Raw genomic sequence first — 15,000 nt, forward strand, 5'->3', positions numbered from 1 at the left:
CTTCAAGTGTACAGCGTTATAGTGGATCTTCAGGGTGCCTTTGTCATAGAAGGTCTTTCCACAAGAGTTACAGCAGACGCGGCCCTTGCGGGAGGTGGCCCCCATGCGGCGCATGCGGTGCATTTTGGAGGAGAAGGAGGAGTGGGTTATGGCCTTGGATTGCTCATGCTTCACAAAGTGGTGGTGGACCTGGTGGTCGTTCATGCTGTGGGGCTGATGAGGTTGATTGTGAGTCTGCGGTGGAATCTGTGGTGGCTGCTGCTGCAGCGGCGTCTGCCCCTGTTGGCCCTGATGAGCTGAAGGAGTCGGTGAGATGGGCGACGCTCGGTTGCTTGGCTCCGACTTGGGCTCAATGTTGTTCATTGGCCCGATGGCCCCGCGGCTTGGACTCGGGCCACTGCGAAAAGGTGAAAGGGACACTTCAGAATCACTAGTGTCTATCTGCTCAGTCTGGTTAGGCAAGCTTGCCGCGCGGAGCCGCAGAGCAGACTGCTCCATCGGCAGTCCATTGGGAGGCAGGCCCAGCATGGGGGCAGATGCCGGATTGATGTACTGGAAGGGTAGAAGGAAGGCCAGGCTGTTGGGGATGTTCTCGAAGTGGTGAATGCTGGAGGGGCTGCTGTTCTCCAGATGTGTCAGTAGCCCCGGGCTGCGGGTTTGATTGTTGCTTTCAATGAATGTCCTGATCCCGGATTCTATCTTGGAGGAGGGAACCGTGACCGCCTGGCCTTCCTTCTCCTGAATGGCCATCAGCTCAACGATGGACTTGGTCTCGCCAAAGCGAAGGAACTGCTGCAGGGTGATGATCTCTTCTTCCCGGGACATGATGGTCCAGCGGTCCAGCACCTTGCCTGCAGTATCCTGGAGGCCCAAGAGAGGAGACAAGAGAGAAGACAAACACACAAAAAAACATCATTGATTGTGCATAATCAGCGTGGTCAATAGGGAGGGGGGGAGGGGGGGTTTCTGCTCATGAAATTCAGGGGGCCCTGGAGCGACAAGTGAATAATAGAACTTTGTCAAAATACTCCCTCCCACTGTCCCACTGTTTTCCTATCTCTCTTCATCCACTTTTAGCTATTATTCAGCCATGCAAATGCAGTCATTAGCTACAAAGCGATGAGAACGGGTGAGAGATTAATCGAGTCTAAAGCAAACAAATTGAGACCACCAGGGTGGGGCCTATTAGCGGGTCTCAGTGAAATTTCTACATTGTGGGGACGATGCTGTTGATCTACTTGCTGTGAGACTCTTTAACAAAAACAGCCCTCTAAAAGATGTGAACTCTTGCTGAGACTCCCTCTATACACGCACACAGTCCCCTCTAATATTTACATCCAGCGTCAGTCGTTAAGGGAAATAATAGGATAATTAACGTGAGCCACTAATTGCACCTCAGTTGGCAAGCATTTTTCTTAGTGCGCGTTTACATCTCAGAGGTAATGTAATCCCCATGGGAGCAGCAAGGCAGTCTTACAATGTACTGTGTGAGGGAACAGTGTTGGACATTCAAATAAGAAAACTCATGTTTATTTAAGGTCGTCTTTGAAGACGCCTTCGAGGTGACACTGAGCTCGCTTTCCTCTCATTAAGCCGGCTGTGGAGCAGTATTTACCGTACTTTATGTTAATGAGGTTTACAGGATGCATATCTTCTGTCAGATTAAATATTAATGAAGCTGTACTTTGTCACCAGGGACTGTGTCAACTGAAAATGCATGTGCTTGCATTTCACCATGTCTGCCCATGAGGAGAGAGAAGAGAGTTGGGGCCAAGGACGTAATGAAGTGAATGTCAGGAGTAGATATTTTACATGAGCCATGGAGTTTCATAATCCTGGACTTTTGTAGACCCTGGGAAGCGTGGGAAACTAGTTTCCATCCTGAGAGGAACAGGATTGCTCCAATGGGAGACTTTTGGAGCAGTATTCCAAAAGGAGCAGTTTCCTTGGCTAGTGTGTTTTTCTGGAGATGGTGCTATTAACCGCTGAAAAGTAAAACGCCCAGACTCCCTTGCAAAATGTGCACATTGCCAAACACCAAGACATGGCAAGGAATTCTGGGAAAAGAATCTTGGCAAGGCCCGAATGCTAGATTTGCGGTTGAGCTCCTAACTTTGATGATGTACAGAATACTTGACCCAGTGCTTTTGTCACCTTGTATGAACCCAATGTTCTCAACGACTTCAAGCAGTACTGATAACACAACTCTGGAATAAAATGGTTGCTTATGTTGCAGAGTAGCCCTGCCTGAAGACCAGAAGACTAATATCTCCCATGGCCAGAGGGGATTCCTTTTGGATGAGCAGCAGAGGTTTTGTTTCCCATACGGGAGACCAGGGTTCAGGTAGTTACACATACAGCTGCTGCCTCTATGGCTGTTGTATGAGATGGTCTGTGTATTTGTGTGAAAGTGAGAGAGATAGATAGAACAAAGGGAGAGTGAAAGGAGGAAAGAGAGAGACGAGGAAAGATTAGTCTAATGTGTTTAATACTACAGTTGACACAGGGTCCTGTGGGACCAGACGCAAGTGACATCAAGGGAGTGACGCGAGTGGTGACAATTATGGTAACATTTCATCCCTTGCCTGCTAGAACCAATAAAAGATAAATGGCATTTATTGTGAGTAAAAATCTGTAGAAAACCAACATCACAAAGCACAAAGGGTCTGTATGGAGAAAACAGAAGATAAATTCTTAAAGAGAGAGATGGGGAGATAGAATGGAAGAGATGTAGTCTCGCACAAAATAGTAAAGGAATAGTAAAGCACAAAAATCTGAATAAAGTGAAAGAGAGAGAGGAGGCAGGGGGTTGTTGAGTGGTTTCACATCACGCCCTCAGATATACTGGAGAAGCAGACCTTCTGAGACGAAACATCAATAGTCACTGGGGCATTTGTTGTTAAATATACATTAAAAAACATTTTACACTTTCATTCTGTGTGCGCTCCAGAGTCTTTGCCTCGAGGTATAACTTTAAATTTGAGGTCTGGGCACTATTATTTCAGACTGCACGGCCATTGGGGCATTTGTATACTTCCATTTGATTTAATTGAAACAAAAAAACAGAAGCAAATTAGAAAGCGAATACTTGAATAGTTTCAGTAAGAAGATTTTCTTTTTTTCTGCAGTTATAAAATTGTAAAAAGAAAAAGAAAGAAAGACAATAAGGCTTTTAAATAAAATGCATGCTAGTGTGCGCACGCTTACCGGTCCACACTTCCTGTTATATATCTGAAGCTGAACATCAATTACATTATTTATACAAGAAATTCTGAAATAATAATGAAGTGAAGTGAATGCTTGCATTAAGTCTGTGCTCTATTCCAGTGGGAAGCACCGTCTATGTTTTTGGTGCTTCTCCAGATATCAGTACGGTACAGGACGGCAAACATTTGCTAGTGTGCCGTCTGCTTTCCATGTCCATTAAACAATATACCTGTTAATGAAGTTGCAAAAAGAGAGTGGAAGAGAGAGAGGAGAGGAAAGAATCGAAAGAGGCTGAAAAGAGAAAGAAATATATGTGGAGCAACAATGTTGGCTGTGTTCAACGGCGGAAACAAAGGACATCCTTCACAGCTATAACTGCTCTGGGTTTATTCTGAATGTACAAAACACATCTACATCTCATCTATTTCATCTTCGTGACTTTTTGCTTGCACCGTCGCATTGCTCCGTCTGTTTGGGCTATCGACAGGCCTGAGGCATAGCTCCTCCCAGTCAGCACGGTTAGTACCAAAACAAAAGGTCCAGTCCGGGTCAGTTGGTATTGGTGAAAAAAGGGTGTCATGACATCCTGTACCATGCCGTTCAGGTGATGTGCAGAAGTGCCATTTGTGATATGCCAGGCTACTACTGTACTCTAACCGTCACCCCTCACACGCACAGGCATTCATGTGCGTGTGCACACACACACACACACACACTTCCCCACGGATAAAGGAACCAAATGTTGCTCATGCTCATACATTAATCTGATCCTAGTCTACTCCTCCTTTGCTCTACTTCCCCACTCATTGTTCAATCAAAGAAGAAAGTCTGAATGCAATGGTGCGGCCTGTAATTTCTACCAAATGGAATCCGTTAGTGTTAGTGAGGGCCAGCCAGCTGTCAAGCTACAGGTCAGGAACTCTGCTGAGCAGAGTGTGTCTGAGAGGGGGGCTACACAAACACACCCCGTCCGCTGGTCCACCGACTTCTGGAGCCCAATCAACAGGGGCTTTAGGCCATGGCCTAGCTTGGAACACGGAGAGCAAGCAGAGAAACTCAAGCCTGCCTGCAGACGGAGACTGGAGCAAAGCATCACAGCGGGCTAGAGAAGGTTATGAGGGCAGACAAGCTTGGCTAACTGACTAAACTGATCCACAGATCTCGTACAGTAGTGGGAAAATTCATGTGCTTTTTATTTAAGTTTAGGAACTTCTCATTACATGGCCATTCCTTTAACCTCAGTGCTATATAACTGTGGTATGCAGCGCTGTAGTTCGCAATACCTTGTTTTATGGTAACTATCAAATTCCAGACCACAGGATTATATGGACAGAAATGGCTAAATGCTCCATAAACGGTAATAGATGATCAAAGTCTACAAATGTAGCAATTTCTTTTCACAGCATTAAGACTTAAGTGTTCTTAATACATACTGTATATAATCAATCTTATTATCAAAGAACCTAAACCAACGTATTAATTGAGAATTACACATCTCCACACAGTCTACAAAATCTATATGATGTATTTAAACGTGAAATCACTTATCAACACTACTTAAATGGTTCTCTCGCTCCATGATGAGAAACACATACCTGAGTATGTGTGTGTGTGCGTGCGTGCGTGCGTGCGTGTGAGATATGTGAAGTCGAGATAATACAGTATATACAGTACATTACAGAGTAAAATCCCCAGTGTTAATTTAACTCTTTAAAAGAGAAGGTATCAATTCCAAAATTGCAAAATGAAGGTTACAAGTGTACAAATTAACACTGGGAGTTTTACATTGTATAATATAAAGAGTGGGACAGTGAACATGTAGTTCATGTGCATGCCATGGGCCTGAGTGTGTACACAACACACCACTGCATATTTGCAGACAAACACAGGTCCCCGTAGCCCTCGCTGCTACTTCTTAGCCCACTCTGGCGCATTAGCCTGGCGACGTTGCCGGCAGAGTAACAAATATGCCATTAGAAGCACTTTTACAAGTAGGCACTCATCTTCCAATTAGCTTAATGTGCTCCCTTCCCCCACCCACACCCACACCCCCGTCCCTGGATTTTCCAGGCCTATATCTACCTCCTCATGCACACACGCACATTCCCTCCAGTAAAATCTCATTAAAACCCCACCCTCCCCCCCTTCGCTCTCACCCACCCCTGTGTGCTGCTATGACATATTAGTCTGTCATTATGCATCCCTGAGTCCTTTAAACAATACACCTAAACCTCTGTTTGCCAGGTTAATGACTATTAGCCAATAATTACAGTGGAGAGAGTGAGCAAGGGTGACAGAGAATGAGAGAGAGAGAGAGAGAGAGAGAGAGAGAGAGAGAGAGAGAGAGAGAGAGAGAGAGAGAGAGAGAGAGGGAGAGGGAGAGGGAGAGAGAGAGAGAGAGAGAGACAGACAGAGACAGAGACAGAGACAGAGACAGACAGAGACAGGAAAACAACACTCTTCATGAGGAGGATGGTCTGTCTGCTGGTATGTTTTACGGTATTCACTGCTTCTTCTGCATCGCTCTGAACCCTGGTGAAGACCACATTATCCATACCACTAACACTAACGTTACCTCCTGCCTGCCGCAGAGCGCCATTTATATGTTTGTTGGACTTACTGCGGTAAAGATATTGTGGTGGTCGTGGTGGGTAATATGTGCATCTGTGATGTGTGTGTGTGTGTGTGTGTGTGTGTGTGTGTGTGTGTGTGTGTGTGTGTGTGCGTGTGCGTGTGTGCGTGTGTGTGTGTGTGTGTGTGTGTTGTTACAGGGCGGGGGGTACCTGCCTTGTAAATTAACGCTGACAAGCAGGATGAGCAAATTATGAACCTTGTCATGGGCCAAGACACCACCACTGTCAGTTAAAACAAAGCAGCCAATTATGCAATTAGCCAGCCACGCTGCATTAACAACCCTCTATGTGTGTGTGTGTGTATATGTGTGCGCACATGCACATGCACATGTGTGTGTAACCATAGGGGCTTCTAGGGTGGTTTGCTTAAGGGATTAAGGGCTGTGCATACACAAGATTTTCACTAATCATCACCTATCATACTCACTGACTGAGTGTATTTGGAAAGCAGTGCAGAAGAAAGGTGGTGTGCTTAGCACAGGCAAGCAAGGTTAATGTGAGCAATTAATATGAGAGGTCCAGGACAGTGTGTTGAATGGCAGATCCTTCATCTACAGAATGCTGAGCTACAGGTATGTAGTTATGTGCAGTGTTCAGTGTACGCACAGTATAGTCTTTGTTTTATTGCTGTCCCTTTACAGTAAATACCCTGACATTGCCAGACCAATTCGCACATGCAAATTGTCTGGAACATCTCAGATAATTGTTCATTTACAAGGGGCATTATCAACGGGCGCAGAACAAAAGACTTTGGAAGCTACATGGAAGTTGGCTGGTGCTTGGTTTTGGCTCTTCCGTTTTCTAGCAGGAAAAATGGGGGCCTGGTCACAAACTTTCATATTACAGCTAAGAGCACACAAACATATGTTTCTGAAAACATCTGAGGCAGGAAATAGGTAAGTAGCAGAATCTTGATTTGATCAGCACTGCCTAGCTTGACAGTTTGTTTGAGTTTCGTGAACCTGGTGCGTTGCACTGAATGGACCTGCGGACTGTCAGTCATGGTATCAAACCTGTGCCATATTAGATAAACGGCTGTGATTGGCCCGACCTGGGCCAGGTCGGCTGGAGATCAGTCGGAGCGGGAGGGGGGCCAGGCGTATGTGCCAGAGCAAATAAAAAGTGAGCTCACAGATTCGTCTGGTTCCCAGGCTAGTAAATATCAGTGTTTTTCTGCACCAGTGTCACCAAGACAAATTCCTGTCCAGCTGCTGTACTTGGCAAACACAGTGTCTCTGGCTCTGATTCTCCTGTCAAGTTTGCCGTGTGGTACACTAGCCTGAGGTGTTTACATGTTCATCTTGGCCTATAGACAAGCTGTATCAGCTTGCGTGGGATGACAGCTGCTTTGGATGCACCTTCACCTTGGGGCAGCTCAGTGTGACCGGCCAATCACGAGGCTGCATCACACTGCAATGAGGGGGGAATGGCTCTCACAGTGGCAAGACAAACCATGGGAACCGCATTGATCCACCAATCGCCTGGTGGTGAACGCGATCCCCTACCCAGGCCTCAGGGGAATCCCACATTGATCCCTGGGCCTGGCTCTCAGATACAGCTCCCAGAGAAAAGCATCTCTATCCCTGTGCTGCCACTTCAAGGGAGGTTAAGCAGAAGTTCCTTGTGATCTGAGAAGGTCTTGAACCTTTGGTGCTTCCTCTTCCATATTCCTTTCTCTCTGTCTCTCTCCTCCCATCTCCTGGCGGTATGAATAATGCAGGATGGCTAGTGGCGAGAGAGGGGGCACATGGGGTGGGGTGGGGTTGCGGGAGGATGGGGTTCAACACAAAGCCCATCGCCTGGAGCCATCACTTCAGAGGGCCCAGAGCTCCCATGGCCCTTTAGACCCCCACTCCCATTGGCTGGCTCCCCAGTGGCAGGTCATGGGTCATGTGTGAACAACCATCTCTCCACATCTTCTGCTGTGATGGACCGCGGGGGAGTTGATAAGCTACAGACGTGGGTGGAGGACATTGTAAGAAGCGCTGAGGTTAAAATTAGCGCCCTGTGATCATGGTAAATACCATGTTCTCGTGCTCGTACTTCAAAAGAAGCATCTACTTTTGGTTGTGACGCGTACTGTACATGGAGGTATTGTGTCCGCTTTAGAAGTTAGCTATGGTAGTGTCTCATCTGCAGTAGCCAGAGTTGTAATTCAGTGTTCAGTAAGTCAATATCTTCTGTACTTGTGCTTGTTACATTCAAAAGGTTACAATAGACACTATTATGTGACAGAACATGAAGCATCTGGATTTAAATGATTAGATCTATCCTCATGTCGCAAAGCATGGACCTGACTCTCAATTTTGGCAGAAAACATAGTGATGTAATTATACAACATATACGTCAGAGTACAACAGCCCTTGCATAGTGATGGCCAGGAGCCTCTAAATTCAGTAAAGAATGATAAAAGTAAGCTTTTTTCAGAGTCTGGCTGAAGAGAAAGGTCTCATCTGGAACCGCACAAGCCAGATTCAGTGAATCCTGTTTTCCATATAAAGCCAGTACTCCCTCTTAAAAAAAAAGAAAAAAGGAAAAAAAGGGCAGACTTGGAAAACACAGGTGATTCAATAAAGTCCACACATGGCCCTCTGTGCTCCCTCATATTCCTTATTACAACATGGACCAGATCTATCTAGGCTTGATTCCTTCTCTGTTATTTAATTACAACCGCGCAAAGGGGCCCTCATCTTGGTCAATATTATGCTCATCATCAGTGCCAGACAAGAGTGGTGATTGTGGAGGCTCTGGTGTGAGTGAATGCGATGAGGCCACAGGCCTATTTGACCAGGGCCAGACACCGCTGATCAACCAACTAGCCCGCGAGATACCCCTGCCTTCACCTCTCAACCTGATTTAACTCAAGGCTTTGGTTAAAAATTCATGACCCTGTGTCAGTTGTTGCTACGGGCACACTAATCGACTGGAGGGTAGATTTATAGCAAGAGACTGCAAAGGTGTGTGTGTGTGGGGTGGGGGGGCTGTTATAGCGGGCTTTAACACAAAAGGGTGAGTCACAATCTGGCGCTCCCTAATGTCCAGGTGGCTCTTGGTAAACACGCTCCCCTTCTTTTTTTTTGCCATGTTCTTGTCTCTCTTTTTCCCTCTCTCTCTCTCTCTCTCTCTCTCTACCTGCTTTTCTGAGAAACAGCCCCGCCGCCGTGAATAAAGAAAATGTCTCCTAACCTCCGGTTCACCCCCTCTCCCCTCTCTCTCCTTTTGTTTTAAATCTGTCCCACTGCATCTTTCAAAGAGGAAAGGACAGTCCTTTGGCCACAGCCCAGCAGAGGTGCAGATGTGGGGCGGCACATGGAAGCCATTTTGGGCCCCTGGTGGGTGCGCCGCCTCAGTGGAGCAAAGTCAAGCCTGCGGTCTGAGATCAGAACCTCCACACATGCACGCACGCACGAACACATGCGCTCGCGTGCACACACACACACACACACACACACACACACACACACACACACACCCTCAGTGTGAGCACCGCGTGGACCCCTGGGGCCTGATCCATCGATTACACTGTCTCTTTTCACGAGCTGTCTGTGGTAACGTCAGCCTGGCCTTGCCCCGACCGTGCTAAAGGAACCGTAGCCGTGATGGTCAACGCAAAACAAGAACAGAACAAACTCAGCAGACTCAGTACGTGACCAAGGGGGACGCCTCAGAGAACCGGGGGTGAAGGGGAGGGAGGTGGGAGGGCAGGAGGTGGAGGAGGAGGAGGGGGAGAGAGTGATAGGAGCAGTGAAAGGGGTAGGTGGGGGGGGGGGGTGTCTGCCTGATGGTTCACATTAATTGAGGATGATTCGTGTGATCTGCTCTGGGTTTGGATGCGGCAGCCAGGGTCTAGTCGGGGGCCTGGGAGACAGATGTGGAGGCCGCTGTTGTGCTCTCCCTCCTCCAGGGCCAATGGAGAGCAGTGAGGCGGCTGAGAAATGGTCTGTCTGTCTGTCCAGCAGTGTGGGAGGGGAAGGGGAGAGAGGGAGGGAGGCATTGGTGTGACAACCTCCTTTTCTTCTTTGTTTCTATCACATCTCCTTTGTCTTGATTACTATTTTGGCTGGAGGCCGACGGCAGAAAAGAAAAAAAAAGTGCATTAACATATGCTCACAATTTGCTCTTTGGCTACGTGGTTGCGTGTTTGTGTTGTGCACCCATGTATCTGTCGTTCCTGCGCTCCCTTTTCAGTGTAATACCGACCCCCAAACACACATCACCCCTAACACATAACACACAGTATCAGCCGAGAGTCAGGAAATGTGCTGGTCTTTGATGATTATATACTGCGCTGGTTCAGAATAAGTTAAGCTGGGATATGTGATATATTACCTTATTTTCAACCTTAAGGATATTTATATATATTAAACGAGCCCATATGTAAACATAAATTATGTGACTCTAGTATACAAGTATGTTGAAAAGCTACATTTGCAGCACCAAAGGTTATATGAATTCAGAGTGTTCTGAACCATTATCATCTACACAGAATAAAAAACTATATGTTGATGTTACATACATTGATATATATACTGTCCAAAAGTCTGTAATAGCTAGTCATTTTATTTAAATCTATTTTGGGGTTGAGGGTTAGAGGTGTCTGTCGCAGCCATTGCTCTCCTGTGCTCCTGTGTCACTTTCCCTCTACAGGAGAAGGAGGAAGGAGTGCGCAGGGAGGAAAGAGAATAAGCTAATGGACTCTTTACTTAATGTGATCAGAGCTATTATTGACATGCTGCCAGGAAGATGCAAGACCATTAACTCAACCATGCTTCTGCTCGTCCCTTCCCTGTCCACTTCTCTCCCTTTACCCCCTGCAGTATTTCACTGCCTCCCTGCCAGACTCAAACCGGGACGAGACATACCAACAGGGGAGAAAGCGGAGGGTTGCCCCAAAGGACATGGTGTTGGTCAGCTTAACCAGGAATCCATGCAAAGCCAGGTGAATTAACAGTAATGTGCTCCAGCACAGATCTATCTGGTTCTGGAAAATGTATTATGTATGTATAAAATGTATAACACCTGGATGTGATAGCCAACAACTTCCAAGTTTATGTTTAAATTGTAAAAAAAAAAAAAAATTACAACATGTTTCTTTGCTTTTCGTTAAAATTTTCTAAATGAAGACTACATTTGAAAGGAATACCAATTAGTAGGCTATTACGTTTGGACTTGGGCCATTCACCATGGTATGTAAAAAAAAATCTTGTAACATCATGTACAAAGATATTTCTAGTGAAGCGAAATATCACTTTGAGTAGTTCAAAAACAGCCCTTAGTTGGAATTACAATGGCGTGCTCTGGTTTTAAATGGCCTCCTTGGAATCAGTGCCTGGCATGAGAGTTGGCCCGTTCATCATAGCAGAGGTGGACTGCAGTGTAGCTGTGGTGTGATTTACACTGGCCCAAAACTACACCATGTGCCAGAGCACATCTATCTGTGGCTCAGGAACTCTGTGTGCGTGCGTGGCTGCGTGCGTGCGTGTATGCGTGTACAGTAAGCGTAGGTGCATAATGTATATGCATGTGTGCAGTATGCGTACTATACAGTCTATGCATTCATACAGTACAGTCCTTGCATGTGTGTATATACTGTAGTATACATACATACATACATGTGCAGATGCCAGACACACAAAGGCATGTGTGTATGGGTTTGCGAATCAGTATGCACATCTCTACATGTACAGTACACGAGTGTGTGTGTGTGTGTGTGTGTGTGTGTGTGTGTGTGTGTGTGTGTGTGTGTGTGTGTGTGTGTGTGTGTGTGTGTGTGTGTGTGTGTGTGTGTGTGTGTGTGTGTGTGTGTGTGTGTGTGTGTGTGTGTGTGTGTGTGTGGGGCAAGGATGCTTGATTTATAGTTGATTGCACATCGTGTTGCGCACCGGAAATAGCCGATGTACAAGCTCACACCGCATTGTGCCTGCAACGCGTTGTGAGCATGTAAATCTGCTATCTTGGGCGTGCGACACTGACACCGAACTAAGTATAAATCAGGCTTGGAGATCCGGCGCTCTGGGGTCTCTCGGGGCACAGCTCCAGGTCCCTGGGCCCTGTCTACTGTCATAAGCTCCAGAATGGTGATTACTTACTACCAAAATAAACATCATTACCATCTGCTGCACTGTAACCTATACACCAGCAAAAGCTGTGGACCATCAAGACACACACAGCCCAGAACAATAACACAAAAAATACATATCAGACCTGCACGCTGCATTTTTCATTCTGCCGTTTGAGTCCCCCCTGTCCATGTGTGTGTGTGTGTGTGTGTGTGTGTCTGTGTTCGTGTGAGCATAATAACTCAGATGAATACCTCTCAATCTGGAAGCTTTAGATTGAAACCAAATTCGATTTCAAAAGGCAGAATAAAAGAGCGTGGTAAAAAAAAAGACAACAGACAAGTCCTGATATATTATCTGACAGGGTAGATAGTAAACCACGCAAGCTTTACCAGGACACGTGTGTGTGTGTGTGTGTGTGTGTGTGTGTGTGTGTGTGTGTGTGTGTGTGTGTGCGTGTGCGTGTGTGCGCGTGTGTGTGTGTGTGTGTGTGTGTGTGCACGTTCTGTATGCGTGCGTGTGCACGTGTGCGTAAGCAAGAGAGAGAGAGAGAGAGAGAGAGATGCATGCGAAGAGGGTTCTGTGCATATGACTGTCTGCGTGTGATTGTGTGTGTCTGTATGATAGAGGGCTGGGAAAGTGTGTGTGTGTGTGTGTGTGTGTGTGTGTGAGAGAGAGTGAGTCAAATGCATGGAGACAGAGCTGGGTTGATGGGGAACGGCCGGATTGCTCTCAGAGCCAGCAGATGTTTGATCCATCCGATGCACATCTGGTCCTCAACCCTTTTCTTTCACTCCGCTGGACCTCTCCTCCTTTTAGATGTTCATTGTTCCTGGTGGACCAGTAAGCCCTGCCTTTCGCCCCTCGTGGCCCACAAAATTCACTTTTCACCATCAGTCAACGCTACCCACTTAGAGTGACGCTTAACCTACAAGCTCTTTGTATTGAGTATTTATGGGTATGATTTGTGTGGGTTTTACTGGCCTAAGTGATATTTGTCGCGTGTATTTTCTTTAATGCCAAGTCTCACTCTCCCATAGCCGCAAACAGGTCCCATCCTGCAATACCAGCTTTAGCAAGTAATACCCCAGTAAGGAAATACGCATCCCAGTGGCGCTCGGCAGCAAAATGAAAGCTGTCGTTGGGCTGTAGTGGGGCCTGCGAGGGTCATACAGCGCACTTAACGACTTCATTGTTTCTTTTATTGTAGGGAGCGGAGAGAGGAAGGGAGGGAGGTGGACGCGCGGGGGAGGGGAGAGTGCGGATTCCTGCAGGATGGATGGCTGTGGGGACGACGTGACGAGAGGACTGTCAACCCGTCGCTAACTCGCCATGGAACTTCCCTTGGTAAATGTCAACTCTGTGACCCTGGCCGCGAAGCCCCTGGGCAGGGCAGGGCCGAGAGGGGCGTGACCGCGGGGCTGATGGGAGGCCACACAATGACTGTGGCTGGCCCCTGGTGACATTGTGTGTGTGTGTGTGTGGTGTGTTTGTGGAGAGGGAAGGCGGGTGGGGGGGGTGGCGTGGAAGGAAATGGCTGCTGTGTTTGTTCAGAGGGAGACGTGGGGCCACCTGGAGAACACGGTAACAGGACTGCCAGAGAAAAACATAACCTCAAGGGTGACAGTACACGTACAGTGTGTACTGTACGTGTGTTATGCACCAAGCTGTGTGTGTGTGTGTGTGTGTGTGTGTGTGTGTGTGTGTGTGTGTGTGTGTGTGTGTGTGTGTGTGTGTGTGTGTGTGTGTGTGTGTGTGTGTGTGTGTGTTCGTGCGCACGTACGTATGTATGTGCGAGTACATGCGTGCATGTGTGTGTGCACAGAACAGTATGTAGAGACAGAAAACTGTATGAATGAACTGTACTGTGTTTTACAACAAGCAGTGCAGACCTGTATAGACCTACTGTATGTGGTAATGCTATCTGCCATTGTTTGGGTCAGTCCCAGTCTGGCTCTAATGCTGTGCTGCTCCACTCTATCGATCTCTGTTGGCCCTGTGGTCAGCGGGGTTCCTGTCAGTAAACTCATTGAGCCGGGGCACCCTCTCCTCCCCTCCCCTGACCCCGCGTAGCACTACGAGCTAAACAGCCCTCACAGAAACTCAATACAGGGCCGGGCCCAGACTACTACTACTGGGGCCCCGGGAGTCCTGAGCATCTTCAGCTAGCAGCCAGCCAGCCAACGTCTTTGTTCACGGCCGTCCCGCGAGACTCGCACTAAGTCAATTTAGCGTTAGCATTGGAACCTGTTGCCAGGCACAGCTCAGCACGTGTTAGTGCTAATATGTCTCTATCTGTGTGAATTACAAGGCTGGGGGAGAGGGACCCAGATGCAATAAGTATGGATTAGCTAATGTCCAGGTTCTGTCTAGGTTGTTAGGTTGTTAGGAAAGATGTAGTGTGTGTGTGTGTGTGTGTATGTGTGTGTGTGTGTGTGTGTGTGTGTGTGTGTGTGTGTGTGTGTGTGTGTGTGTGTGTGTGTGTGTGTGCGTGTGTGCGTGCGTGTGCGTGTGCGTGTGCATGTGCACGTGTGTGTGTGTGTGTGTGTGTGTGTGTGTGTGTGTGTGTGTGGGGGTGTGTGTGTGTGTGGGGGTGTGTGATAGGTGGGTGTGATAGTCACAGTAATGGCCTGGGATGGGTGTCTGGCTGTGGCTTGTTGTGCATGTGTGTGCATGTCTGTGTGTAAGAGCTGTATGGGGTATTTTCAAGGAGTGCTGGGAATTGAACTTCTTTGAACTTTGGTGTTTGGTGAGGAATTGGAGGGAGGAGGTGGGAGGGAGGGAGGGAGGCAGAAGAAGGGAGGGGGAGTGGTATCATTGAGAAAACGATTAGTGAAGAGGTAGAGATGGAAAGAGAGAAAGATAGACTGTAAGAGATGTTAATGTATTTATCTGTCTATTGATCAACCTGGAGGGTTAGTGGGACTCGGGTTAAAGGTCTTACAGCTTGTCTTGTCCTCTTTGTGTGTGTATAGGTGTGTGTGTGTGTGTGTGTGTGTGTGTGTGTGTGTGTGTGTGTGTGTGTGTGTGTGTGTGTGTGTGTGTGTGTGTGTGTGTGTGTGTGTGTGTGTGTGTGTGTGTGTGTGTGTGTGTGTGTGTGT

The 15,000-nt window shown here is 47.3% G+C and overlaps 1 protein-coding gene across 3 annotated transcripts in view; it reads right to left on the bottom strand.

The window, feature by feature from the left end:
- Positions 1–15,000, bottom strand: part of bnc2 (basonuclin zinc finger protein 2) — a 239,926-nt gene that overhangs the window by 14,481 nt on the left and 210,445 nt on the right. For all 3 annotated transcript variants that reach the window (XM_080416415.1, XM_080416416.1, XM_080416414.1), the window contains one exon: positions 1–861. This exon is cut by the window's left edge and continues 1,562 nt beyond it. In XM_080416415.1, the coding sequence (XP_080272541.1) occupies positions 1–861 (861 nt within the window). The remainder of the gene's footprint in view (positions 862–15,000) is intronic.

Source organism: Gymnoscopelus braueri (genome assembly GCF_963280865.1).
Source record: "Gymnoscopelus braueri genome assembly, chromosome: 2".
NCBI lineage: Eukaryota > Metazoa > Chordata > Actinopteri > Myctophiformes > Myctophidae > Gymnoscopelus > Gymnoscopelus braueri.